At 36.1% G+C, this 27,199-nt stretch overlaps 3 protein-coding genes and 1 long non-coding RNA gene across 4 annotated transcripts; 1 reads left to right on the forward strand and 3 right to left on the reverse strand.

Moving 5' to 3' along the window:
• The first annotated feature begins 79 nt into the window (after positions 1-79).
• Positions 80-667, forward strand: LOC129803455 (39S ribosomal protein L41, mitochondrial). Its single transcript, XM_055850035.1, has one exon. The coding sequence runs from the start codon at positions 152-154 to the stop codon at positions 641-643; it is 492 nt and encodes a 163-aa protein (XP_055706010.1). The 5' UTR covers positions 80-151; the 3' UTR covers positions 644-667.
• On the reverse strand, positions 632-1,607 carry LOC129803453 (uncharacterized protein DDB_G0287625). The gene is made up of 2 exons (XM_055850033.1): positions 890-1,607; positions 632-830 (listed from the first exon to the last, which is right to left on the reverse strand). The coding sequence occupies exons 1-2, from the start codon at positions 1,454-1,456 to the stop codon at positions 747-749; spliced, it is 651 nt and encodes a 216-aa protein (XP_055706008.1). The 5' UTR covers positions 1,457-1,607; the 3' UTR covers positions 632-746.
• A 3,978-nt stretch (positions 1,608-5,585) lies between these two features.
• Positions 5,586-22,093, reverse strand: LOC129803459 (conserved oligomeric Golgi complex subunit 3). Its single transcript, XM_055850042.1, has 5 exons — positions 21,914-22,093; positions 20,707-21,847; positions 20,342-20,641; positions 6,461-6,636; positions 5,586-6,396 (listed from the first exon to the last, which is right to left on the reverse strand). Exons 1-5 carry the CDS (start codon positions 22,064-22,066, stop codon positions 5,605-5,607), a joined length of 2,562 nt encoding a protein of 853 aa, XP_055706017.1. The 5' UTR covers positions 22,067-22,093; the 3' UTR covers positions 5,586-5,604.
• On the reverse strand, positions 9,626-15,641 carry LOC129803460 (uncharacterized). The gene is made up of 4 exons (XR_008751863.1): positions 15,474-15,641; positions 12,189-12,360; positions 12,003-12,121; positions 9,626-11,942 (listed from the first exon to the last, which is right to left on the reverse strand). It is a non-coding gene; the product is annotated as an uncharacterized LOC129803460 (long non-coding RNA).
• Positions 22,094-27,199: the final 5,106 nt, after the last annotated feature.

The raw sequence follows: 27,199 nt of genomic DNA on the forward strand, positions 1-27,199 counted from the left end.
AAAGTAGTAGCAAAATAATGAAGGATATGAAATGTATGGTATGTCCACTGGGTAGAAGAAACCTTTCAAAGTATTCACATTTCTCTAATTGAGGTTAGATCAGATAATTCTTTGATATTTTGGTTTGGGATTGAGTGAGCTTCCGCCCAGAATGTGGCGAAAAGTGACTCCCACGGTGGTTAATTTCTCCAGAAGCCTCCATACGAGTGTTCCTGTTTGTGGAAGTAGGAACTTCCGGAAATTTCCGCTGTATAACAAACGAGGAACTCGTGTTTACAAACTTCAGCGACTCCAGAATCTTCCGTTCTGCCTGCCCATTTATAAATACGGTGTTCGAGACACCGGAGAGGTTGTTGACAATGTCTATCGGAAAATTCCAGAGATGATCCCAGAACTCATAGTGCCGGATCTCACGGATTGCAAGTTGAAGCCTTATGTTTCCTATCGGACTCAGGAAGTTGTCCAGAGTGAATTCACCAGTGAGGATCTTTTCAAAGCCGTCTATAGCCAAAAAATTATAGAGGATTATAAGCACGGAGGCTTGAGGGAAGATGGCTCGCCTGTAGAACCATCTCCTGAAGAGAAGATGACCCCTGAGGAAGCATTCATTGAAGCACGAAAGACAGGATCGGATATTTTCTGAGATTGTCCTCAGTACTAGTTTATATGCAATAAAAGAGATTTGTTAGATACATATTTAGGATCTTTAGAGTCTAATATGAAGCTTCCGGATGAGAAATTTATTCTCACATTGATGCTGCAAGCCTTTGCCGGAAAGCATAGAGTTTCTTGACCCATTTCTCCATCCTTGCAGCATCATTTCCATAAAGCTGCAAGAGAAGAGCAAAATGTAATATTTGTAATTTCCTAAAAAAGATCCAAAACTTACATTTTGGTGAAAAATTGAGTCCTCAACAGGAGTCGCCTCAGCTGCAGGAGTTTTCTGCACTTGCAATTTGGGAGTTGAGGTTATGTCAAATACAATGCTACTGGAAGCAGCAGGGGCTTTTTTAGCTCCAGACGCTGAAGATGTGAATGATTTAGCCGTAAAAGTGTCCTCATTGAGATCCTGGAATACTTTTGCTGATACATTGCTGCCCAATTGGTCAACAGACGCAAAATTGGGAACTTTTTCCACTGCAGGCGAAGCAGGAGCCTCTTTACCAGCCTTTGAGGGCTTTTCCACAGAATGGGTCGAAGATCGACTGCTGCTGGATCTAGAAGAATCTCTTGAGCTTCTGCTATTGGACCTTGACCTGGAGGATGAATGCCTTCGCCGACTGTGACTGTAGTGTTTTGAATGCCTGCTCCGAGACTTGCTACTGTGATCCCTCTCGTGGGATTTTCGAGTTGATTTGTACCTGGATGACTTATGGCTCCGGGAATACTTCCTGTCTCTATGTGAATGACTCAAAGAGCGTGAATATGAACGAGATCTGGACCGAGAACGAGGCATTTTTTTCACAAGAGGCTTGCGCCGTTGCGCTGCCGGCGATGCTTGACGTTTAACCCTTTAAGGACGATTGAAACACCGGTGTCCCATAGAAGAAATTATTTTTCCTGACAATTTACGGATACTTTTTTCTAATATTTATACATAATCACAAAGTAGAAGGATGTAGGAATCTAATATATTTTTTGCAAATCTCTAGCTATTAGGTAGGGTAAGTGTGCCAAATTTCGGCCACTTTTTCTTGTTCCTCGAATTTTCGTGAACTTTTAGATTTTACATACTCTGGAGATTATACAATGCAAAAGAATAACAAAATATGTAACTTCGACAAACAAGATGACGTGAAAAAGATATTGGAAGAATTCCCGAAGGGCAAGGAACTATGAGAATGAGGGCGGCCGAAATAGGGCACCAAAGCTATGTCTATATTTTTATTCATTTTAAAATGTATTAAGAATGATTTTAGAGTAAATAAAGACGGTAACCTCTTTACAAGGTTCCAAGCAACACTCTTTCAGAAGAAAGAATTAAAAAAAAAATTCTATTAAAGATATTACAAAGAGGTGTCTCCGGTTGATTGAGATTGATTATTGAGAAAACTAAAGATATTACATTTCAAACTTGAGACTTTGACGCTTGCATGCAACTATGCCGAAATTTGGCACACTTACGTTAAATATTTAAGCTCAAAAATGTGGAATTTTCTCTTGAATTGGTCAATGAATTTTAGATTTTTTTATTTTTACAATTTTTTTTTAAGCAAAACCCTTTGGGATCTATAAACTACGATAACTGCACAAAATATTTTTATTCAGAGTGAAAATTATCATGAATTGGTATTTTCAGGAAAGCTTCTTGAATTTCATGGGACATATATGTTCCAATCGTCCATAGAGGTAAAAAAAACATCGAATCCGCCTCTGTTGGATTTTTCAAGGTTTGAGGTTGGAATATCTCTTTGTTTTGCTTATTTGTGCATAAAATATTCAATTATTTGTGAAAACTTGTGTGATGATATCATGTTCCTCAGTGTAATATTGGTTAGAAAAGGTAATATTTTAATATGTTATGAAATACAGTAGAGGAGTAGAGTCTCGCTATTTCATGCTGGTTGATCGCAAAAATCTTTTTCCTCTGGGAAGTCATCTAAAAGATAAAAACATAAGAATTATAATATTTATGTAGAACTACAGTAGAGTCTCGCTATAAGCCATCGCTCTATAGTTCACAATTTATCGACCGTTGATTTCAAAACACTGATTTTAAGTTAGGTTATGTTTTTTAGTATGCGAAATTCATAATTATTTTAATATTTTTGGAAAACTTTATTAAGTAGTTGTGATAATTGTGATCCACAATGAAGAGAGCAAAGACAAGTACTACAATCGCAAAGAAAGTGGAAGCCGTCGAGCAATTTCAATACTAAAAATCGTTGATAATTTTAAAAAATTACATGGACTATAGTGCGACCAAGTGTCAAATTTGAAACCAAATATGGACTATAGCGAAGTAATCCACATCTTATGTCCGGAAAACAGCGATGATGAGGACAATATTGTCCGATATGAGAAAGATATAACGTTTTTGGAACAAAACGGTGATGAAGTAGACTGTGAATTCCTCACACAGAATGCTTCATCGCTGTAACAACCGTCGGTTCCAGCGGAATGTTCATCTGCGTGTGAAGCTCGCAAGAGCATCAAGAGGAAGGCAACAAACGCGGAACTCAATGTTGCTGAAAACATTTCTGAGGTTCCTACGAAAACCCGAAGGATTCGCAATAGTGTGGCTGATGCAATGAAAAATGAGAAGAAGACTGAACCACGCCTGAGGTGGTCGAAAGATTTCACATCAATTGAGCAAGAGAAATCTACGTATCCTTCCGGAGTTGTGAAGCATAAGTTCCAGGATATAGAATTAACACCTCAGGGCATTTTCCTAGCAACTATTTGCTTCTCAGATCTTTCTGCGTTAATTCTGGAACTAGATGTAAATATACACCAGACGGAAAGGCATTCCCTTTGTCATGGAATCATTTTCGCGACTACTGGTCCATTTCTCCTAACATGGGCGTTCCACGTTCCTTTCATTGCATCCACTATGACTAGGCACAGATTTGAAAGCATTAGAAGTGCTATCCATTTCCCGTAAGAGCCCACAAACTAAAGAAAGGCGTAGATGCACTTGTGCTATCTTAAAAAAAAAAAGAAGACCAGCTGTATTTGTGAGGAATGCGAAATTTATAGTACTCGAAACTGTTTGGAGGACTACAATAAAAATTAGAAATAATGTAAAAAAATGTGATTGGATTTTTATTTGTTTTAGCTGAGGTTCTTTAAAATCTATGAAATACTAAAATTTGTGTTTAATAGTTTATCAGTCTTCTCACACTTGTCCCAGGCTAAAAATTATAGGTGTAGGGTAAGATCTCATAATTTTGGACAGTCTGCTTATAAGCATCGAAGTTCCAAGTTTGAAGTGCGATATTTTCTATACTAATTGACATTTCTTGTTAATCTCTTTTCAGAAGGGTTGTTTAGAAACTTAGCAAGCTATTTATCGTTTTATTTTTATTAAAATTAGTTTTAATACGTTTAAAAATGAATTGATATGTAGAGGTGACTTTGACTCTTATTTTGGACAACTTGTTTATTAATTTGGCCAACTTGGCTGTAAATTTGGACAGCTAATCCGCCTCAATAGGATACCCATTGTTCTTCATTTGATGAACCAATCTTACCAAGTCCTCTTCCTGTTCATGTAAGGGAAACGTAGAATGTCACAGAAACCCGGAAACTTTCCATATCATTCATTAAAGTGAGTTGACTTCGATACTCTAAATACGTGCGGATTCGCTCATTCCCTGACCTTTCCGGGAGCCTTTCAAGGCATTTCTCGCTACATCTCTTTCGTAGAGATGATGCTCCTTTGTTTCTCCAGGCATTTGTCCAACCTAGTCATCACAAAAGCTAAAACTTCACGAAATTTCGTGAGAAAAACACCTGTCCAAAATAAGGAGTATCACCTCACTGGTGAATGTCTTAAAAAATTTCCCATTTTCACACGAAAAATCTAATTCACAAGGAAAATCTCACTTCAGGTCAAATGTACAAATCACTACTAACATGAATCAACACAATATTCAATGAATATTCAATAATATCACTCAAGAAAAACGAGGAAACATTGTTAGTACTTCACCACAGCTAATAAGACATAAGTAAACACGAAGTTCTGTCATATTTCTCGTAAGCAATTGCTCACACTGAATTTTCAACAAAGCAATTTCAACTCAAATCATATTCAAAATTTAATGTATTTAGTGTCAAAATCTTCCAAAAAGAACAAATATTTAGATAGAATTCATTATTCATCAAATATTGGAATGAAAATCCATCATTTTAATCAATTTATTTTTAGTGTCCAATGTTATCCTCAAAGTGTCCAAAATAAGAAACTGGACAAAATTATGAGCCTTTCCCCTATACGATATATATTATATACAGTTTTCCTTTGGAATTCAACGTTTTATCGCCTGATTTTTAAACTTGTACTTTAATGGTCTTTTTCACAATGGATAATATTTTCAATAAATTGTTTATTCAGTTTATTTCACAAAAATAATAAAGCAAAAAAGTAATTTAACCACCCGGAAAATTTTGTGTTTTTTTTTACCTTTATGGACGATTGGAACATATATGTCCCATAGTTTTTTTTAAGACTCCTAGGTACTGGAAAATTTTTTTCTAACCACGAATTGCTTATTTAGGCCAAAATATTAAAGGAAACTTGATTTCAGTGAATTTCGTTCAGTGGATATCCTCTCGTCCTTAAAGGGTTGACTTTTAAAACTGATATTTCACTAAAAAAAAAAAAAGCTTCTGGAGTCTGGGAAAAGACAATCAAAATAAGAAAAAAAGGCAATTTTGAAGATTATTCTTTATTAAAAACCCAGAAAACTCGTGGAAAATGAAAATTTCCAAAATTTAGAACAATCATAACCTCAAAATTATTTAAAAAGGAACCGTCCTTCTGGGATCCGTCAGATTCGGTCAGATTGATTCCAGGATTTCACAGCTCTCACAGATTTCACATCAAGGAGAAAAAATCTTCAAAATTAAAGATAAAAAAATAAGAATAAAAGCATCTGTTTATTGCAATTCTGTCTCGGTTTTTTCTGGAGATGTTTTCAACATTTCTTCCTGGATTTTCTCATTTTCCACGGATGATGAGGTGGATTTCCTACTGGGAGCACTAACATTAGTTCCCGAACCACCTTCTGCTAGAACACTGGCACTCAGAAGAACAGAAATTTGATCTGCAGAAGGACATGCTGCAATGGCAAGATCTTCCTTTGAAAATTTCCCTATCGTGCTCAAGAACTGCTCCAGTTTCACAAAAGCCCCAATGATATTGTTCCTAATGGGCCTGAAGAGGATGAATTCGGTATCTTTGTTAGCCAAATACAACTGCATGGCTCTCTGAAGTCCACTAAGTTTCAATTTGATATTCTTCTGAGCCTCCTGGACAATTTGACCAACATGTGGAGGCGCCATCTCGGGATGTTTAGCCTCAGCCGGCTGATTGGCTAGTGCTTGGGTCATGGAATCGACAAAAGTCAAAACATTACCCACTAGAAGATGCGTAGCATCCCGTATGAAAATCTCGCAGACACTCTTCAAATGCCTATCGACATCTTTCCGGGAGTCCAGAAGTTGCTCCTTCACCTGTGGCGTTCCCTCAAGCAGAAACTCCAGCAGAGCATTATTGCTGCCAAAAGCAAAAAGCTGTCCTCGCTTCTGAATCAATCCATAGGCAGCTGTCTTCATCTTGCTAAAGTCCAAGCTGGTCTTCTTAACAATAAAATCCACTCTGAACGGTGCTATTTGTTCCCGGAGAATCAGCAAATGTTTTATCTCAAAAAGTTCCCCATCGAGATTGGTCTAGAAAAAATTAAATTTCCAAAATGATTATTTCCGGTATTTTCTGCACGGAAAATCATCTCACTTTGCGTTGCTGAATGAGATTGGCTGCTGCAGAAACGGATTGGATGCAATAGGTTAGAGCTTCCTGGGAAAGATTTTGAAATACCGGTCGATCTACGCAACGATACAAGCGAGATAAACACACCAGAGTCCTCCGAACTGTTGGATACCACATCCCATGCAAATCAGCTGGAGAATCTATCATAAAAAAGGCATTGAAGAAGAAATATTTTTAAAAAAATGTTTATTAGAGGTTATTGAACATAACCTCAAAATAACATAACCTAAACTCTCATTTACTGAGCTATTAACCTAAAATTTAAATTAAATTTTTCCCTATGATAAACGTGACTTAATGGGCCTCATTCTAGAATTATTAACTCTTTCGTCTCCTTTGGGACTCTGGGTACCCATGGAAACAACAATTTTTTTTAGAGTATCTAGAATCGATAAAAATCCGATTCTTCTGGATAATTACAAACTATAAGGATGTCCAAATCTAGGATATTTTTTGCAGGATCCTAAGTAACTCCTGAGATTAGATATATATGGTCAAAAATCGTGAATTTTCGATTTTCTGCTTTCTTGGAGATATTGTGACTTTTTTCATATTTCTAGACCAGAATAAGGAAAAACCTCTCGGGGTCAATAAGTATGATAACTAACAATTACAGATTATATAAATTCGAAAAACATTTTTTTCTTAAATTTTCAAAAAACTTGTTCCAACTTTATGGGTACTCTCGTCCCCAAAAATCTAGACGTCAAATGTAACGGTTCCCGCCAATACGCGCCATTTGCTTTTTGACACCAACCTTGTAAGTAAATTCCAAGTGGGAGCGAAATTTTTGCCAATATGGCCGATAATTTTGACATTTGGCAGCGAGGGAGATTGCTTTCAGGGAAGTTTTTCCTATTCTTCCTGCTTTTGGTGAATTCTGATTGTCCAGGAAGTGTTTTTTGGTTCTTGAGAAAGCTTAATGTGTCTACAATAACATCGTGTTGAAAGAAATGTGTTTTAAAGTGTTATGTGTAAAATATTATGAGGAATCTGTTGACAAGCAGGAGCTGGGTGTTTTCTTTAGCACTTCCTGGACATCCCACAAGATACTGGTCAATAATTCACCTTGTTTTAGTGATCAACATTGTAAAGGAGTCATTTGACACGCAAAAATAATTCACAAAATTGATATTATTGGCTTTTTGAAAATTGAAGTTTGTCTCTTCTTTTGGGGACGAGAGTACCCATGAGATTTCCAATTTCCCAGAGATAAAAAAAATCTTTCTCTACAAAAGTATCATATAATAATTGACCACTGAGACTTACAATAAAGTGAGTTTTACTGAAATTCGTTCGCTGGATATGTTATGTGGTCCGGAAAGAGTTAACTAACGAATGAAGCATTTTAATTCAGGAATGGTATGTTTTTCTTATAGTTTCTTTCTTATGTCTAGGCCTTAGATCCCACGAAATATTGTCTGTGGCCGTAGCCACAGAGAATATATTTTCAATTCAATTTGAAATCACTATGTCAAAGATATAGGGTAAATTAATCTAATTAAAAACCTGCTCCAAATGGAAATTTTTCGCTACTCCAAATGGAAACGTCACTGTTTTCATGATAAATACAGTACTAAATTACTATATTTATAAATTTTCTATACCACAATTTCATTATTTAGTTAATTTTGCTCCAATTAAAGCAAAAACCATTCATATTCACAAATTTCAATTTGTTAATTTCTCAGAAAAATTAAAAGTGTACCTTTTCACCATCGAATTTTTCATCGATCAACCATGTTTTCCAATGAAAAACACAATCAGGTGACTGTTGTTTATTCGTTTTTTTTTAACATTTATGTCATATTTCTGGATAATTTTAATTAAATTAAGTGCTAATATTTACTGTTAACGGTATGAGAAGTTTTCAAATGAAATAATTACCTATTTGGTGAACAAAAAGGGTTTTTCTGAAGTGTCTGCAATTTGGTTTAATAGGAAACCCCGGAAATATGACTTTTTTGGAGGGTTTTTTTAATCATTTTAGATGGTAAAGGAGAAAAGAGCAGGAATAAGAAAAAAATTCAGCACTCAAGAGCAACTCAACAAGGTTTTGGAAGCCTTTCGTCGTGCTTTCACTTACACTGTATTTCATGTATTTAAGAAGTTTTCAAATTATATCTAAAGAATTTTCACTAAACAGTAACATTCTAGAAGAGTCAAGGAGCAAATTTATACTGCGGCCAATTGCCCAATGGAACTTGGCCGGATTTCCCGGTTTCTTGTGGCCCGGTTGCCTATAATTAGAATTTTTCTTGTAAGAGGTTGACTGATTTGATGTGGCGTCGAAGTAATCTCACGCCGTCGTTCGCCTATTCCCTCCGTCACCTAAAATTATTACTGAGTTCAGCTCAGTCCCCATTGCATTGTCCCTCCCAGGGCTTTAAATGGTCGGTGGATGAGGAATAAAAAAATAAATAAATTAATTAAAATTCTGATATCACAGTGAGATATCACAGAGCTGAAGGCTATCACAGTTTAATAATTTAAAAGTCTAACATAAAATGGACGTCACTAATAAGTTTATTTTTTTTTATTTATTTAATAATAACCATGCTTTTGAGCTAGTGCTCTTGAAAGCAGAAGAAAAAGGTAAAGAATACATTTATTAAGATAGGTATAAAGTTAATTAAAAAATATCTCTAAAAAGTCGGGATATACATAACAGTTAGAGACGCACCACACGTTTACATTGGTCACCGAAAACAAGGCAACTCACAAACATTATTTCTTCTTACTCTTTTTTTTTATTTGAAAGACAATTTTATACTCTTTAAAACGATATACGAGTTTTCGTATTATCTGCTCAAGTTTTTTGTAACGGTTTGAATTTTTTTTGAAAAAATTTAAAATTTAATTTTTCTCAAAAACCCCATTCTCAAAAATTTTCATTTTTTTCACTGTTGATCAGTAACATTGAGTACTACATTCCCTGAAAAGGCGAGCTTCCACTTTTGCGCTTATTTTTTTTTTTAAAAAATATTCAAATTTTTACAACATTTTCAAAAAAGAAAAACTACCAGTTAAACTCAAAATTTTGAGTTCAACTTTTCAGGGAATACAGTACTCCACAATACTTATAAACAGTTAAAAAAGCAAAACTTTTCGATTTCCCGTTTTTGAAAATTTATTTATTTTTTAAGTTCTAATAAAAATGCCTTTTTTAAAAATGTTGTAAAAATTTGAATATTTTTTTAAAAATATAAACAGTTAAAAAAGCAAAACTTTTCGATTTCCCGTTTTTGAAAATTTATTTATTTTTTATTTTCTAATAAAAATGCCTTTTTTAAAAATGTTGTAAAAATTTGAATATTTTTTTAAAAAAATAAGCGCAAAAGTGGAAGCTCGCCTTTTCAGGAAATGTAGTACTCAATGCTACTGATCAACAGTAAAGAAATGAAAATTTTTGAGAATGGGGTTTTTGAGAAAAATTAATTTTTATTTTTTTTTTCAAAAAAAATTCAAAAAACCGTTACAAAAAAACTTGAGCAGATAATGCAAAACTAGTACAGTAGGTAGACTCTTCGATATCCAGCACTTCGATATCCGGGTGACAGCTGCCAAACACTGGCGGTTGATATATTCAAAATTATTTTCACTAAACATGAAGTTTGTCCAGAGTGAATTAAAGTATTATTAACATTGTATCGAAGTTTTTAATACATAATTGTGATAAAAAATGAAACATAAGCACACCATGAAGATCCTCTTTTTCTTTGTCAGACAGAAAATAAATTCACACTGCACAAAATAGAAAAACCGTTGATCATTCAAAAAACCTAAATGTCATTTTGTCCCCCAGTCAGCCGGATATCAAAGAGTCTACTGTATATCGTTTTAAAGAGTATAAAATTATCTTTCAAATAAAAAAAAAGAGTAAGAAGAAATCTCAACCCGTTCGCGAGATAGAGCATTTTGAAATATTTGCCAAAAATCTCATTTGACGAATGAAGCGCGAGACGCCATCTTTGACGCCATGTATCTCCGGCCAGAAATTTTTTTTTGGGCGAAAAAAAATAGGGGTATATATTATTTGATCGTGTATTTTAACATATGTAAAATTCAGAAACATCTGAGACCATGAAGGGTACCCCTATGGTCGTCTTGAGATGGATTGGCCCATATGTGCTATATTAATATAATAATTAACTTTCAAAAATTTTCACTATTTCCATGAAAATATGCAATAACTTAGTTTAAAAAAAGTTTAGAAAAAAATAGGGGGGGGGGCGGCACACTAGTCTTACCGCCGGGGGCGCTAGAAACCCTCGCTACGCCTCTGCAAACATAAACACCTCCTTCTCTTCAGAAAAAATAATGTATGTACTTAATGTGTTGAATCATCTGTCAAAGTTAAAGCGTCTGGAAATGGTTTTAAATTAGAACATTTAACCTAACATTTTCCTGAAAAAAAGTTGAAAAAAGCTGAGATCGTAAAGAATCTCATCTAATTGTACGTTTTTACGTTTTACTTTTTTTCAGATGAGTTTTAGCAACTGTTATCTTCGTGTATTCATTATTTTGTGCTAACTTCATAATAATAGCGGAAAGTGCCCGTGTTTCGTACGATTTCAAGTTCCAAACTTTATAATGAATAATTTTTTCTTATGTTTCTGAATAAATATGACTCCGCAATCTAATATATTTTAAAAGGGGTGACAAAGTGTCCCAGGCTTTGCGAAATGCTCGAACTCGTGACTTAGATGCTATACCGCAAAAGTACTTTCGCATCATTTACCGTTTACCGGTTCTCAACCGATTTGAACCAATTCATAAATCACTCAAAAGATCCCCTATAACAGTTTTAAAAGTAATAGAATTAATTTTCGCATAAAAATTAGTTATTGGTTATGAACCGGTCCATTACCGGTTCAAAACCGATTAGAAGCGGTTCAGTTTTGTTGGAAATTCCAAGACCTTTCCAACGACCCCAAACATGACCCCATTCGCATGATGAATGCGCTCTCTAGTGTCTTTTTAACCTTTGACCTTGAAAAACCGTTATTATGGCTCTGGCACACCTTTTAGGACCGACCGAATTTCGGTTTGTCACTAGATGATTATAATAACAAATAAGAAAGTGAGGACCATTGTCATTCATTTTGAAATCAATTTTCTTCATTATATATATCTTCCAAAGTTCGGGCAGTTCTTATTATGGTCACATGAAGAAGCTTTATAACGCGGTTATATAAGCGTAAATAAAACTCCATTGAGGGAAGAATAGTTTGTTTTATTCACTATTTCACCAACCAATTTTTACCATTTATTTTTCCTTCTTGTATATTGGATCACTGTAATGTGCCATCACGTAGTATCGAATTAAAGCAAGGATAAGTGTGAAAATATAGATAATTTCAGCAATGTTGTACCATTTTGGGTAGAAAGTGCAGTTCATCTTCATTGACACAAAGTGAAAACAGAAGGCAAAACCGAATTGTACCTGTAAAAATTGCATTATAAAAGGACACTTTCTAATCATCTGTACAATCTTGAGACTCACAAATTGCAGAATCGTTATGAATTTCTTCAAGCGAAGATACTTCCGATCAAGTAGAGTCAGTATATAATATATATACAAAATAACAAGAACTCCAGAATTTACTATCATGACCAGATAACCTGAAACAATGAAAAAAAAACTGAGTTTGTAAGCCTGCAAGATGGAACACAAAATTGCAGTCTTTACTGTTTCCAGTTGGGAACCATTTGACATGGATCCAAATGAACAGCACTATACTACTGTGATGATAAAGATGAATAAACTTCAAGGATAATGTCCTCTTTCTCAGTACATAGAACCCTGTGTCACACAACTCTAAATATTTTGTTATATAGAACAACCATGAGATTTTAGCCAACTGAAAGAATAAGAATTCTGTTACTTTTTGCCCAGTAGATTTTCTCTTAATCTTTCTCATAGACTACAAGTAACAATACAACGAAATACCTAAAAATATATAGTGATTCGTATTTTGTTTAATTGGTCAGTAAAATATAGAAATTACAGTGGTGCCTCGTATTATATTTGCAAAACTTACCAAAACTGGGTTCAGTAGGGGAATTCTGTAATTTTCGTGACATTGTCACGCGTGAGTTCGAAACTTGACAATGCCATTCGAGCTTTTCTGTCATATCATATGAGTTCGAAAATGCAATTCATTGAATTTTTAATGAAATACCTTGATGATTTTATGAAAACACAGTACGTCTTGGTTGATTTGTTTAACAAAATTCATTGTCATTTGAATTGCCAGAAATCTCAAATATGTGACTTCTGACAATGCGACCTGAGCTGAAATGGCAATGTCACGGCTACAGAATCGCATTTTCGAAAAAGCTCTCCTAAGATTCGAACCGAATTTGTCATATGGCATTGCCAGAGCGTTACACAATTCCCCTACAGATCACGTAAATTTAAGATCTTTCGGTAAATCGATAAAATTTTCGAAGATTCTGTGTCGAATATCTCCAAACTTCGAACAACGACAATGAAATTTTAAATTGTAGCTGAGGTTGACGCCTTTCCCACGTTACTAACGACAGATCAAACTCCGCCATACCTCAGTGTACCCTGATCCGAGCTAAAGCGTGTCCCGGATTTAAAACCAAGTTTTCGACATGAAGTTAGTCACAAGAGGAATTGAGTTTTTTAACGTTTCAAGAGAATTTCGTCAGCTTTTCATTTCTGAAAAAAATATTGAAAAAGGTTGTGTTTTGGCTGAGAAAAGTGATAAAAATGGAGAACCTGCGCAAATTGATCGTGGACACGTAGCTACAGAATCCAAAAGCGAGCTGTTCTGAAATCGGAAGGATCACCGGAAAGTGTCCATCCATGGTGCGAAGGGTTATATTACGCTTCAAGGAACTTAAGACTGTTGTTCGAAAGCCAGGATGTGGCAGAAAACCTGGAGCTGTAGACAAGAGGATGGAGAAGAGAGTGTTGGCGCTTTTCCAGAAGCAACCTTGCCTTTCAGTCAGAGATGTGGGCAAAAAGCTGGGTATCTCCAAGAGCTTAGTGCAGAGAATAAAAGAGAATAACGGATTGATAACGTACAAAGCTCAGGCTGCTTCCCATCGCGTGGACAAGCAGAGGCAAAGTGCCAAAACGAGGTCGAGAAATCTGAGTGATCGAGTTTTTGAAAGGTTTTCAAGTATGCATTTTGATGGACGACGAAGTTGTAGTAAAAGGTGAATTTACTCAGTTGCCCGGCCAACAGTTTTACACGGCGAAGACTCGTACGGGTGTAGCCAGCAAGTACAGGTTCAAAGAGTACGACAAGTTCCCGAAGAAATATATGGTTTGGATGGCAATCTGCTCTTGTGGACGTCGCAGCGAAGAATTTTTCATGAAAGGGACGATGAACGCAGATATCTACATTAAAGAGTGCCTCCAAAAACGACTTTTGTCACTGTATCAAAGCCACAACATCCCTCCTCTATTTTGGCCTGATTTGGCATCATGTCATTACGCGAAAGCCACCCTGGAATGATTTGCCAACAACAATGTATAAAGTACATATTTGAATATGTAGAGAAGAAGGTCAAGCCGCCCTGCACTCCAGAAGTCCGCCCCATTGAGAAATACTGGGGAATTTTGAAAGGAGACTTGAAGAAGAAGCCTAATCCAGCCAAAGATTTGCAGGACTTCGCACGAAAGTGGAAGAAAGTCGTCAGAGATCGTGGGGACGACCTTGTCCAGAGCCTTCGAAGGGGAGTAAAGAAGATGATGCGAAGATTTCGCGGAGAAGCCGCTTGAATAAAAAAAAAACCATAAAGTGGATTTGAATCACAATGAAATACCCTTTCAAGAAATATATATAGTATTTTTTTTAATGAGAGTCATTTGTCTTCTTCGCATTTAAATCCGGGACACGCTTTATTATAAACGATTTAAATTGTACTATAAGCTCCTTTTTCGATGTTATCGTTTTCTATGAACTTTGTTTTACTTTAATTAGTTTATCACTGGTATTTCAATGTCGACCGTTAGGATGATATGAGTCAGATGTTGGAATTTCGGTCTAAAAATTTTCTTGTTCTTCTTTATGTTTTTATTGGCCGACGTTTCGATCCTTGGTTGGGACCTTCTTCCCAAGAGTCAATCTTCCACTGCTGATGAATGAGGAGCAATACGTAGTGTCAGTGAAAGTTGATGGTGTTGTTTTAATATTTACAATTGTTCTCCCAGTTTTTGATGCCCTGAAGAAGGTCCCAACCAAGGATCGAAACGTCGGCCAATAAAAACATAAAGAAGAACAAGAAAGTTTTTAGACCGAAATTCCAACATCTGACTCATTTTATCACTGGTTTTCCCTAAAATTACCGAAAATTCTCACTTGATTTTGTTTTAAAATTAAATTACCCGAACGAGCATAAGTCGGAGGTAATGGTGATTAATCGACGGCCTGTACAATGCACGCTACATGTTAGTGGGATCTCATTGAAAACGGTGAAGGAGTTCAATTATCTCGGGATCTTATTTACCGATCTTAGTCGTTCGACTATATCGGTTTTCAAAGCTGTTCTTTTTTCATGAGATTTGGGTAATGACCGAAAACATAAAATCGCGAATATAAGCTGCCGAGATGAGGTACCTTTGGGCGGCTAAGGGAATCACTCGTCGAGATCAAGTGAGGAACGTAGCCGTTCGTGAGGAGCTAAGGGTCAAGGAGTTGCTTCTTCGAATTGAGAGATCTCAGCTTTAATGGCGTGGACATGTTCAGCGCGTGAATAGAAAAAGATTCCCCAGAAAAGCTATGCAAGCCATTTTGAGGAAACGTCGACCTCAGGGCAGACCTAGGACAAGATGGCTGAATCAAAGTCGGAAACTTGACTTGGAACGCCTTGAAATCGAACCCGAATATCTTCCTGAAGTGGCGGAGGATCGTCAGGCGTCGGCTGCTAAATTGGATGTCATGGTCATGTGACCCCAATAGGGATAAACAGTTGAAAATTATGATGATTAAATTACCCGCATCTCCATGGGATCTGTATTGTTCCTGGTATCTCCATTGCAGAATATTCCATAATTGAGAGCTTTTGCGCAAACAACAGTTTCTACTATTATGTATGCGTTGACACAAATCAAAAAGACATTATAGATAATATTGAGTCCCTCCACATTATACGGTGGTCGACTGAAAAAAACGTTTATGTGGTAAAATCTGTACTGGAACGGCTGGAAAAGTGATTTTTCAATTCATTATAAATACCTTTTCATGTACTCAGCGCCATGTTGTGCGATCAAATTGTAAATGGCAAGTATTGCTAGCACACTAAATATTGAATCAACAAATGCCCATCCTTTTGTCCTGTCATCTGAGAATAATTTTAAAGATAATTGCTTTTACAGAAAGAGCACCGTGAAAAATATATGTCCAAAAACCTGAAAGCTTATCCAAGTCGTTGTATGCATCATATAGTTGCACTAAATAATCCATTTTCTACAGTATATGAAACACTTCTAGTACTTATCACTTTCAACTTGTAACTGGAAAGACTAATAATCACATTGTTCATGGCAAAATGTCGGCATTAACACATAATAAGAAACTTTTTATTTGAAACGTTTTTATAATTAACACTCATAAAGTTTAAGAGACGAAGCTATCAATACTTCGTGGCATAGTCGATCGAGCTAGTACAGTAGACTCTCGCAAATTCGGCTCTTTTAAGATCGGGCTACTTTTTATTTCGGGCAGCGGTTACATTTGAAAAAAGTTTGTTGTCATTTTTCAAGTTTGATTATGACTATCAAATGAATCAAATATGCTCAAATTTAGCATGGTTTGTCTTAGTTTTGATGTGATTTTGCATTATTGAGGGATTTTCATGCAATTTACGATATATATGAGTGTGTAAACTCAATATCTATATGCACATGTCGCCCGAATTTCTGTCTAATTCGGCTGACATTTCGGTCCTATTTGCCCGAATTTGAGAGAGTCTACTGTAACTTTGATTCTATACTCACAAGCTCAGGTCTTGCATTGTCAGAAAGGTCTCCCCACGACCTTCAGTCGCCAGCTTTAGCAGTTTGACGAGTTTGTGTTACTATGTATGTAATTGTTCCCATAGTTCATGTGTTAGAAAAAATCTGGCTGACCCGTAATGTAAATGCTTCCTTCACTTGCTCTCGGAATTTTTAAGCGAAATCTGTGCACTTCAATACGTTTAATCGGTTTTATTCACATATTAAAATGTCCCCTTTCAATATTCTGATTTTCGCATTGGGCGAGAGTCAAATTCATAACCGCAAGAGTCAAGCAAGGGACCTCCCCATCAAAATGCCGATTCGCGCTCTTACCAACTACACTAGGAGATCCCAATTAGGACTGGTAACAAATACGCATACATGAAGAAGCATTTTACTGTTTTTACTCTGTGAGAGCCGTAGTATGTATATCAACGGTCCTTTACCATATCATATTCTATTTCAACTTAAAACCCAAATTGCATAAGCAATAAATTTTATTATTACTAGATAACCAAAGTCTAAAAATTATTTTTTTTCTGAATTACAAACTCAGTTTTCTTTTTTCTTTAGCCATTTAGGAATATGAGAAAATATCGCTCTCTTAGCAGACTAGCGACTCCTCTACTCCTTCATGATGGAGTCGTTGGCTCATCCAAGTTTTGTTCATAAAGAAGTCCTTTGTATTTTTTGAACCATCTGTTTTGTGGAAATCGAGCAATGAAATAGTTGTTATATAGCTTTGACTAATTTTGGTTTGTGACTAAAAACCAACATAATTTTTATTACTTAAAAACAAAAAAAGAAAGTACGTAAAATGTCAAAAAAAAAATTATATGTAAGCAAAGTGCCACACACACTAGACAAACCTACAAGGACTGGGACACATCGAGAAGTGATCCAACTAATCCATAGTTAATTAAAAGGTTATGAATTCATTTACTTCTATTTTTTTAGATTCGCAATAAAAATTACTTTTTAGGAACTAAAGTGAGAAGATAATGTCTTATATTACAACTGTAGCCAGGCTTTTGCCCTGAAAGATTCTTTAGGGGGGTCAAGGCTAATTTAATCTTATTAAGGATTAAAGATTTACGATTCTAGATGTAGGTATCTATATACGATTATACAATTTTAAGAGATAGATACTTTATGCCAATCTTCATTATTTTGATTACAATTACGTTAAGTCGTCTCTCGGCTTAAGTCGTAAGTGTATCTAGAGCATTAAAGAAACTAAAGTTTTGAGTTTTTTTTGACGTCACGCAGTTTCTCCGTCCGACCTTTAATACAATATGTAGGCCAAACAGTTAGAGATAGAGACATTAGACCTCCTCATAAGGTGACCCAAAGATCGTTAATATGTCCCTAATTTTTACCCCAATCCTCCCTTTCACCTCCAAAATGATGTTTTTTGGGATTTTCAAGCAGTACCATGTGCGATTTCTTTCTTTTTTTTGGATATGTTTTAGAGGTTAGCTAGGCCGCCTAGGCGGTCATTTCGTCTATATTTGAAAATATCGTTGAATCACTACTAACAGAGTTTTCAAGGTCGAAGATTAAGAACCTCCCGAGAGCATGTTACTCTGTCGAATGGGGACGTATTTCAGGTTGTTGAAAAGATCCTGGAATTTTTGACAAGCCCGAACTGATTTCAATCGGTTCTGAACTAGTTATGAACAGATAGACAATGTACACAGCACTGAAGTCACAAGTCTGAGCCGTCTGAGCATTTCGCAAAGCATTGGCACACTCTGTCACTCCTTTTAACTGTTCGAACTCCAAGAGAGAGAAGCTTTCACAATCCTTTTTTTTTTCAAATTAATTCGAACCATACTAGCTGCCAAACCGTAAGAGATATTGACTTCTGGTCTTTGGTGACCCCCTCAAGTCAATATTCTCTTGCGAACTATCTTACCCAAACCACCCCACATCCCTTTCAACCCTTCAGAAACATGATTTTTTGAAAAAAATTAGGTTTTTCTAACATTGCAAAAAATTGGCCCTAGCGATTTCAATGATTTTCAGATATGGATGATGTCAGGAATGGAATTTCAGTCTTCTTTCTCTTGTTCTTCTCTTTATTTTATTTTTGCCGACATTTCGGTGGAAGATTGACTTCCACAGGCGATGGGTGAACATCATAAAGTGAAACATTTCAGTAGTGATTTGTACAAACTAATAAACAATTGTTCTCCCAAATTTTGATGCCCTGAAGAAGGTCCCAACCAAAGGACCGAAATGTCGGCAAAAATAAAATAAAGAGAAGAACAAGAGAAAGAAGACTGAAATTCCATTCCTGACATCATCTACATCTACACGGTCGAAACAAATTATCGTATATCGTTTTTCAGATATGTTTTGTAGTTAGTCCAGTTGAACATTTCGTTCTTTGACACCTTTCACCGCTTAATTCTCCATCTTGAATTTTCAAGGTCAAAGGTCAACAACCCTGAGGGCCTAATTTTCAATGGATTTGGTTAAATTTGGACTTTTTTAAAAGATCTTGTAATTCTGAACCCGACTGAATCGGTCATAATCGGTGGTGGATCGGGAAAATAACGGTAATAGCTCTGTTTTAAAAATACAGTTTTTTGCACTTTTTCAGTCTTTTGACCCATATAAAATTCAAACGGTAAGAGATATCAACTTCCGGTCTTCGATGACCCCTCCTCAAATGACCTTATCTCGAACCAAACCTCTTTATTTTTCCCCCTCCCCTTTCATGCGTTCCCTATCCCCCAAAAATAGGCAAAAAATGAGTTTTTTTTTTAATTTTGCAAAAAATTGACCCTAGCGATTTCAATTATTTTCGGATATTTTTTATAGTTAGTTCAGCTGAAAATTTCGTCCTCAGACACTTTTCACTGGAAAAATCCACATCTTGAATTATTTAAACTCAAAGACCTAATTTTCACCCGATGTGGTCAATTAACTAATTAAAAAGTTAATGATTTTTTTGAAACCCTCTTCTGTAACAATTTTCAACTTTAAGATGGTTTTGTGGTGAATTTATAGACAAATTTAATTCGACAGTTAATTTTATATGCACCAGAAAAATTTGCGAAAAGGAATACAGTAGACTCTCAAATTCGGGCATATGGGACCGAAATGTCAGCAGAATTAGACAGAAATTCGGGCAACAAATTGTTTGAAATGCAACGATTTTTTGTTTATCTGCATACTCATATTGAGTTTATATGCTCATTGGTATTATAAATTTCATGAAAACCTCTTCATAATGCAAAATCACATCAAAACTAAGACAAAACATGCCAAATTTTAGCATATTTGATTCATTTGATTATCATAATCAAACTTGAAAAATGACAACAAACCTTTTTCAAATGTAACCGCTGCCTGAATTAAAAAGTAGCCCGATCTTAAAAGAACCGAATTTGCGAGAGTCTACTGTATAATGGCCTCTACACACTAGAGAAAAATATGTCCATATTTTAGTTTTTCCTGCACAAGTGTTGGGAATTTGATTCAATATGGACATAAATTTCTCTAGTGTGTAGAGGCCATAAGGCAGAGCTCTTTCTCCACTGAGAAAAAAACAGGGGTGCGATTAATTTTTTCCCTCATAACTTTTAACACTTTTGAGGTGTAAAAATATATCAACATTTTTTAATAATTTTACACCTTTTTAAGGGTAAAATTAACATGAAAAAGGGTAACTTTAACCCCCAATACACCTAAAAAACATAATATTTACATCGATTTCGGATCAATACTGCAGGGTAAAATTAACATTTCTGGAATGTTATTTTAACTTTTTCGGATTTCTCTCAGTGTCTCAGTTTGCCACCCCTTTTTGTGAAAAACACAAATAAATAAACAAATAAATTTTTAGTTGTACTTACTTCCTGTCCGGGAACGCATCTGGCTTTCAGCCTGTGAATTGATCGAATCGACCTCCTGTGATGTCATGGAGAACATTGATGCACGTGAATCCGCCCGCTGAAGGAATGGAGGGGTTTCTTGGAGAGACAGAGCGATGCTCTCCATCATTTCCAGTTTATCCGGATAGGCTAAATCGCCTGCTGATGGCTTGTAGTACAAAATGTCGGATTGAATATAATGCCTGGCACGGACAACTAGCCTATCCTGGACATCGTGCAGGAGTTGATTGATGACTCGCCCAAATGGAGCCAAAGAATCCGCTGCAGAGAAAATTATTTTATGGAAAAATTGCCAAAAAGGAATTTTGAAGACAAAAAAAACTTACGGCTGTGATGAACATGTTCATCCAACATCTCTGTCCTCAGGATACTGCAGAGTTCAGCTAGGGTCTCCAGGTGAGCAATCTGCCCCACGAAGGGTCTGAGAGTGTCGTAGAGTTGGAGGGAGAGGGAATCGAGGAAGCCATTCATTTCGCGGGAATGACTGGGAAAGAAGTGCAGAAAGAGTCGATGTTCATCCTGGCAGACATGAACCAGGAAGGCACATGCTGCTCGCACCAGGGCACAGTGATCTCCTCGATGAGTTGCTGTGAGGTCCTGAAGAGCTGCTCCAACTCCCGGATACATCACTACTCGCCTCTGCGAGAGGTAAAACTCATGAAGATCCTGCAGGAGACTCTCGTATTCCGGACATCGATTTCGTCTTTGATCAATTAAATTGGTCACACGCTTCACTTTTGGTGCTGATGCCTGGAATTTTCCGTAGAAGAGGGCAAAAGCAGTGTCTGAGGTATGTTCACGTGGCTTAGCACCTTCCGGAGCTTTTTTGGGAGCCAGAACTTGCTCTGTGGCCGTACTGAGGACATTTATCACATGACTTCGCATCATCTGTACCACCTTCGCCAGACATTGCCTACACTTGCCCATGTACTGACCATAATCCTTGAAATCCCGATGATTCTCGAGATACTCAACACTCTCGTCCAATTTGTTGAGGATCTCAGCAAAATTGTCTCCAAGCACTGAGAGCGTTGGGTTCTGCAGTTTCTGCGAAATGGTATCTAACTGGGTGAAATACTGAAGTCTCTGCCTTATCTCCCCATCCAATCCACTGAGTCGCTCCTGATCTTCAATAAGTTTCTCACTGGCTGTGTGCAGGGAACTTGTGTTCGTGGACACAAATTGAAATTCACCCTCGAGTTGCTTCAAACTCTGCAGGGTTCCATTAATCTGCTCCAATAGCACATCACAATCATCCCTGCGCTCCTTCAGATGCTGCAGAAAGTCCCGATGATGCGAATCCTCTTCATCCAGGATCTCATCATTCACTCGATCACACCACGATAGAAACTTTCGGAATGTGTCTATAGACTCGCTCCCACTCTCAATTTCTCTCAGTGAATCACTAAGAAAGTCTCCTGGTACCACTTCTTCTTCCCTCTGGAGCTCCTTTGCTACCCCAGAATCCTAGAAAACCCCCCAAAAATAGCATCAGTTTGACAGATTCTTACAGCACCCAGAAAAAATACTCACTTCCTCTGGAGGTAGGGATAAACTGTAGATGACATCTTTCTGAACGGATGTCAGAGGGGCCAAGGGATTGTCTGATACATCCCATTGCAGCAATTTATTCTGAATTTTCCGCAAATTTGCATTTTCTATTTTCACCGACGCAACGTCATCCATCGCACTGTACTAAAACCAAATTTCACCGTGTACTAAAAATCAAATCATACCCGGCACAGATGGCGGTGCACTCGCATTTTGTTCAAAACAGTAGACGCCATGATTTTCTCAGCGGGTTTTGTGCTTCTTTCTCTTAGAAAAAGTGATTTTACAATGTGAAGAAGTGATAAAAATGCATAAATTTTACTGTGAATATGTTCAAGAAGTTTTCAACATTGCAATTATAGTGAAAATATCTGTTGAGAAACGATGTTGGTGGAGATATTTAAATTGTACGGTAAGTCCCATTGATCGTTTCTACTTTGATACCATGATCGGAAGGAAGGGCTATCCCCAAGGGGTAATTCATTGAGAAACCTTTTGTCAATTTTACGAAACTTATTATATCGCAAAATCTTTGAAATGTAAACCTTTTTTTTTGTAACGCCGATCACTGGGGAATACTAGAAATTATTATTAATCGTATCGTGTCGAGGTACATTATTTGCTATTAAAATGTAATCCTTACAATGTGCCCCGTGTTGGAAGAATCTGCTGATCGTAGATCGCCCAGGAACGCTTTTTCTGTAGTGAATACTTCTTCCGTGCTTACTGAAGTTGTTTGGGCAGAGGCAGTGCATTTTATTACGCGTTTTCTTTACATGAGAAAATGTCTTTTTAGACAGTCAGATCTTTGCACCGGGTGGGACTCGGAACTTACTACACTGGCACTGTGAGTCAAGTCGGGGATCTATTCGCTCAAGAGCCAACGGTCTTGCTTAATAAATCACTGAAATCCCCTAATAAATATTCTTTCAACATGTTTAAGTTGCTATTCTCCCTTTATTTCAATTTTGGAACTGAGAAAAAGAATATAAAATTGGTAAAATTCAGAAATATTCTCGTTAAAAATTTATTACACTTTTAAAGACATTTTAGATTTGTTAAAAAGTGTCGGAAAAGAAATACAGTAGACTCTTCGATATCCAGCACTTCGATATCCGGGTGACAGCTGCCAAACACTGGCGGTTAATATATTCAAAATTATTTTCACTAAACATGAAGTTTGTCCAGAGTGAATTAAAGTATTATTAACATTGTATCGAAGTTTTTAATACATAATTGTGATAAAAAATGAAACATAAGCACACCATGAAGAAAATTCTCTTTTTCTTTGTCAGACAGAAAATAAATTCACACTGCACAAAATAGAAAAACCGTTGATCATTCAAAAAACCTAAATGTCATTTTGTCCCCCAGTCAGCCGGATATCGAAGAGTCTACTGTAGGTGTGATTTTATAAAGGAATCACACCTAAAACAATTGGACATTGAATGAGTAGGGGGAGGCTTTGAACTTTCGCACACAAAAATGATGTTCAAGTTCAGTGATTTTTTCTGACTACCATGCAAACCGTATGGATTCTCCAACTATGCCAAAAAAATGTCTTACTCATAAGGTTCATAATCCCACCAAACAATATCCCAGGAAATCCTTAGATTTTCCTCCAGAGGAAAATGAAAATTTAGTGGCGATTTGTCCGATAGATGAATCAAGTTTCTATTATCGCACACGATTCACGCCATCATTGAACACCCCACTTTCACCGTAAATTTTGCACCGGACACTAAAAGTTGCACATCATTGTTTAAAGGGAACTCTAATCTACTTGATTAAACCATTTTTATAAGGAATAAAACATTTTAATATCACTTTTTTGGAACTTTTCTGAGAGATGTTCTATTGACATTAAAAACTATTTGTTTTGCTTGATTCTACGAGAATTTCACTCCGGAAACGGTTAAATCTGATGAATACTTTCTTGAAAAGTCCAAATATCACCAAATTTACACGAATCAATAAGTTTTTAAAGCTAAAAATTGACTAAAACTCTGCAAGCGAGAAGACCACACAAGATTCCACCATTCCTCCACGGAGCCGGATATGCACAAAAACGTTTGAATGTCCATCATTGAAGATTTCTCTGTTCCTGCAGCTGCAGGAATCGGGATTTAGCACAGATATTGAGCTTCAGCAGGTGAACAAGCTAAAATTTTCACAAAACATCTTCTTACGGACAATTTCTTTTCTTTGTCATGCAAAACAACACAATAGTGAGGTTATGTCAAAGATTGTCAAAAACCAGTTGTAAACTGTATGAGCTTATTGCAGATGTGATTCTTTCATTGCACATTCAGTTTGTGCAAGCTTGAAAAATATTTTTATATCAAAGAAATGCAAAATTGCTTAATAATTACTCAACTGCAGCCTATTTGAGTCAAATTACTTCTAGTTTATCAACTTTACGATTTTTAAGTTTTCCTTTTTAGTGGTGGATCAAATCGGTAGATTACAATAGATGTGAATATGAAGGATCGCATCTAAAATGAAGTTTCTTGGAAAATGTGAGAGAAGCCATGTCTTCTATGTGCGATCGATGAATCTGAGTCAAGTTTGTGAATTTTGTTCCACCCACAAAAAGTGCCTGTTCAGCCTAAAAGATTTTTACATAAATCTGATTCCTAATAACCCCTCTACCCTCTGTGATAGTAGTTTTTCAGAAAAGTGATATTAATTCTGCACAATCGTATGAAATATTGCACAGCAAAATTACAGTTTTGGACCTGTTTTTATTTTTTGCTTCCTGAAACTAGGAAAAAAGGATTAGACTCTCAATTTTTTCAGGAAAGATGGGATTTAAGGTTAGCTATTACAATATATAGCCATATGTGAGATTCATAAAGGAATATAGGAGAAATATGAAGTGTCTGAAGGTAGCGTATGTGCGAACGATCAAAGCCTCCCCCTATGTATATGAAACTCTAATTTTTTAAACTTTAGGGCAGAATCACATTGACAGTAAAATGCTCACCGTCACCGTCAAAGCCCTCACCGTATTTCGTTGATTTACGCATTTTCATTGCAATTCTTACGCAAATTTTCCATTACGATATTACCTTGTCTCATACTCGGTGGCACTAGGTGAAAATAGTATAAGAAAATTGAATAAATAAAGAGAAAATGCGATAAACGGTAAGCAAAAAAAACTGTAGGATTTTTTGCTACAGTTTTTCGTACAGTTTTTTTGCTCACCGTTTATCGCATTTTCGTTTTATTTCTTCAATTTTCTTATATTATTTTCACCTAGTGCCACCGAGTATGAGATAATGTAACACGGTAATTGAGAATTTGCGTAAAAATTACAATGAAAATGCGTAAATCAGCGAAATACGGTGAAGGCTTTGACGGTGACGGTGAGCATTTTACTGTCAATGTGATTCTGCCCTTAACCCTTTAAGGACGATTGGAACACCAGTGTCCCATAAAGAAAATAATTTTTCCTGACTACCTAAAGATATTGTTTTCTTACGTATGTACATAATTGTAAAGTAGAAAGTTGAAGGAATCTAGAATATTTTTTTGCGTCTCTAGCTATTTGCTATGTAGTAAATATTTAAGGTAAAAAATGGTGAATTTTTAAATTCTCAAATTCATAATTGATTTTATTTATTTTGTATACTTCCAATTTTTTTTTAAGCAAAACCCTTTTGGCAATAAAAACTACAATACTCATACGTAATATTTTTCAATAAAGCGAAAAATATTATTCATTGGGATTGTCAGAAAAAATACTTAAATTTTTGGACTATTTTTGTCCCTATCGTTCATAGAAGCACAAAATACACCGAATCAGACTCGGTTGGACTTTCCAAGGTTAGATGTAACACTTATCATTGATTATGTCTCTCAGTTTAATTTTTATTGTGGATTTTCAGTCCGTAAAAAGTGTCTCGTCGAAAGGGTTAAAGAATTCGTCGACAGAGACAGGGGTGCTATTATGAAGTATTTCTAGTCATGATCAGTAGCTCTTGCCTCACTAAACTATACATTTTTAGGCAGGGGTGACACTAGCTCTGAAAAATGCGACCAGTTTTAGTGTAAATTTTTCCCTGTTTTCTTACACATTTCACGAGATATCTCCAAAACTACGTGGGTTGCCAATTTGGGGTTTTTGGGTTGCCTATTCTATTGGCTTTTATTTTGTATTTCTATTTTTTTTCTAATTCATTCCACAATGACAGAAAATACATAATAAAGTTTTTTCGGCACGCTAGAAACATATCGGAAACATAGGAAACGTCATTCCCCTGTTTTTAGGATAAATAGCGAAAATTCAGTATATCATCTCATCAAATACCATTCTAATGATTCTAATAAAGAAATTAACTCTAAGGAATATGATACTTAAAATACTGAAAATGTTAATATTTCTCCTCAAAATGTAGGTAGAAAACTGGAGCTACTAAAGTCAACTAAAAGCACTTCAGAATTGCACCTCAGGTTCGTAGATTTTTTTTTGTACATTATTAGAAAAGTTTTTTTTATTTGGATAAATAAAGAAGGTATTTTCTTCAACCTCTCTTATCTCAATCGGAGATCTATATTTTTCCAAAATATTTTGAGAGTGCTGTTCTCCCAATGATTATTAGTTTGTATGGATGATGTGTTGGTAGAATACTCGTCTAGTTAATGAGAGGTTTCTAGTTCAATCCTGGATGGGTGCAGGAATTTTTCCAATCTCCACTCCAGAACGAAGAAGACTGAATGATTTGAGTGTCATTTGCTCTGATTGATGATTGTCTGTACTGGAATACAATTAATATTGAACAAAATTCCGCAAAATTACCACAATAAACCAAAATCCATGACACCATGGCCTGCCGGCTCAATTGTATTGTACGTAGGGTCGGAGGAACGTCTGTTCGACAGGGAACCCCTATTGACACTTTTGTCAAAATGTTGAAAATTATTTAATGTATCTAGTAAAATATAAGTAATATAACGTTTTTTCTGTAATATACCTTTTACTATAAACAGAGATGTTCAAATTTCATATCCCAAATAGTACAGTAGGGTGTCAATAGGTGCTGACACGAGTTCTTAAAGTGTCAATAGACGTTCCTTTCACCCTACCACCATACCATTTCCAAGTCTCGCAGCCCTGAGAGTAAACGACTGCATTGCACAAAGCCATTGGTTAAGGTCGTGTAGCAAGTCAAGCAGAGCATGGGCCTCTAATGAGCACTCGTTTACTCGTTTACGGTCCCCAGTTCGATCCTGGATGAAGTCAGGAATTTTTCCTATCTCCACTCC

The sequence above is a fragment of the Phlebotomus papatasi genome, chromosome 2 (assembly GCF_024763615.1).
Source record: "Phlebotomus papatasi isolate M1 chromosome 2, Ppap_2.1, whole genome shotgun sequence".
In the NCBI taxonomy this organism is placed as follows: Eukaryota; Metazoa; Arthropoda; class Insecta; order Diptera; family Psychodidae; genus Phlebotomus; species Phlebotomus papatasi.

Bases quoted from the DNA above. Each gene is read 5' to 3' on its own strand.
- LOC129803455 (XM_055850035.1), top strand. From the start codon at position 152: ATGTGGCGAAAAGTGACTCCCACGGTGGTTAATTTCTCCAGAAGCCTC.
- LOC129803453 (XM_055850033.1), bottom strand. From the start codon at position 1,456: ATGCCTCGTTCTCGGTCCAGATCTCGTTCATATTCACGCTCTTTGAGT. The intron at 831-889 runs GTAAGTTTTGGA...CTTCTCTTGCAG, and splicing joins ACTCAATTTTTCACCAAAAT to CTTTATGGAAATGATGCTGC.
- LOC129803459 (XM_055850042.1), bottom strand. From the start codon at position 22,066: ATGGATGACGTTGCGTCGGTGAAAATAGAAAATGCAAATTTGCGGAAA. The intron at 6,637-20,341 runs GTAAGTACAACT...TTTTTATGATAG, and splicing joins GATGCGTTCCCGGACAGGAA to ATTCTCCAGCTGATTTGCAT. The intron at 6,397-6,460 runs GTGAGATGATTT...AATTTTTTCTAG, and splicing joins ATCTCATTCAGCAACGCAAA to ACCAATCTCGATGGGGAACT.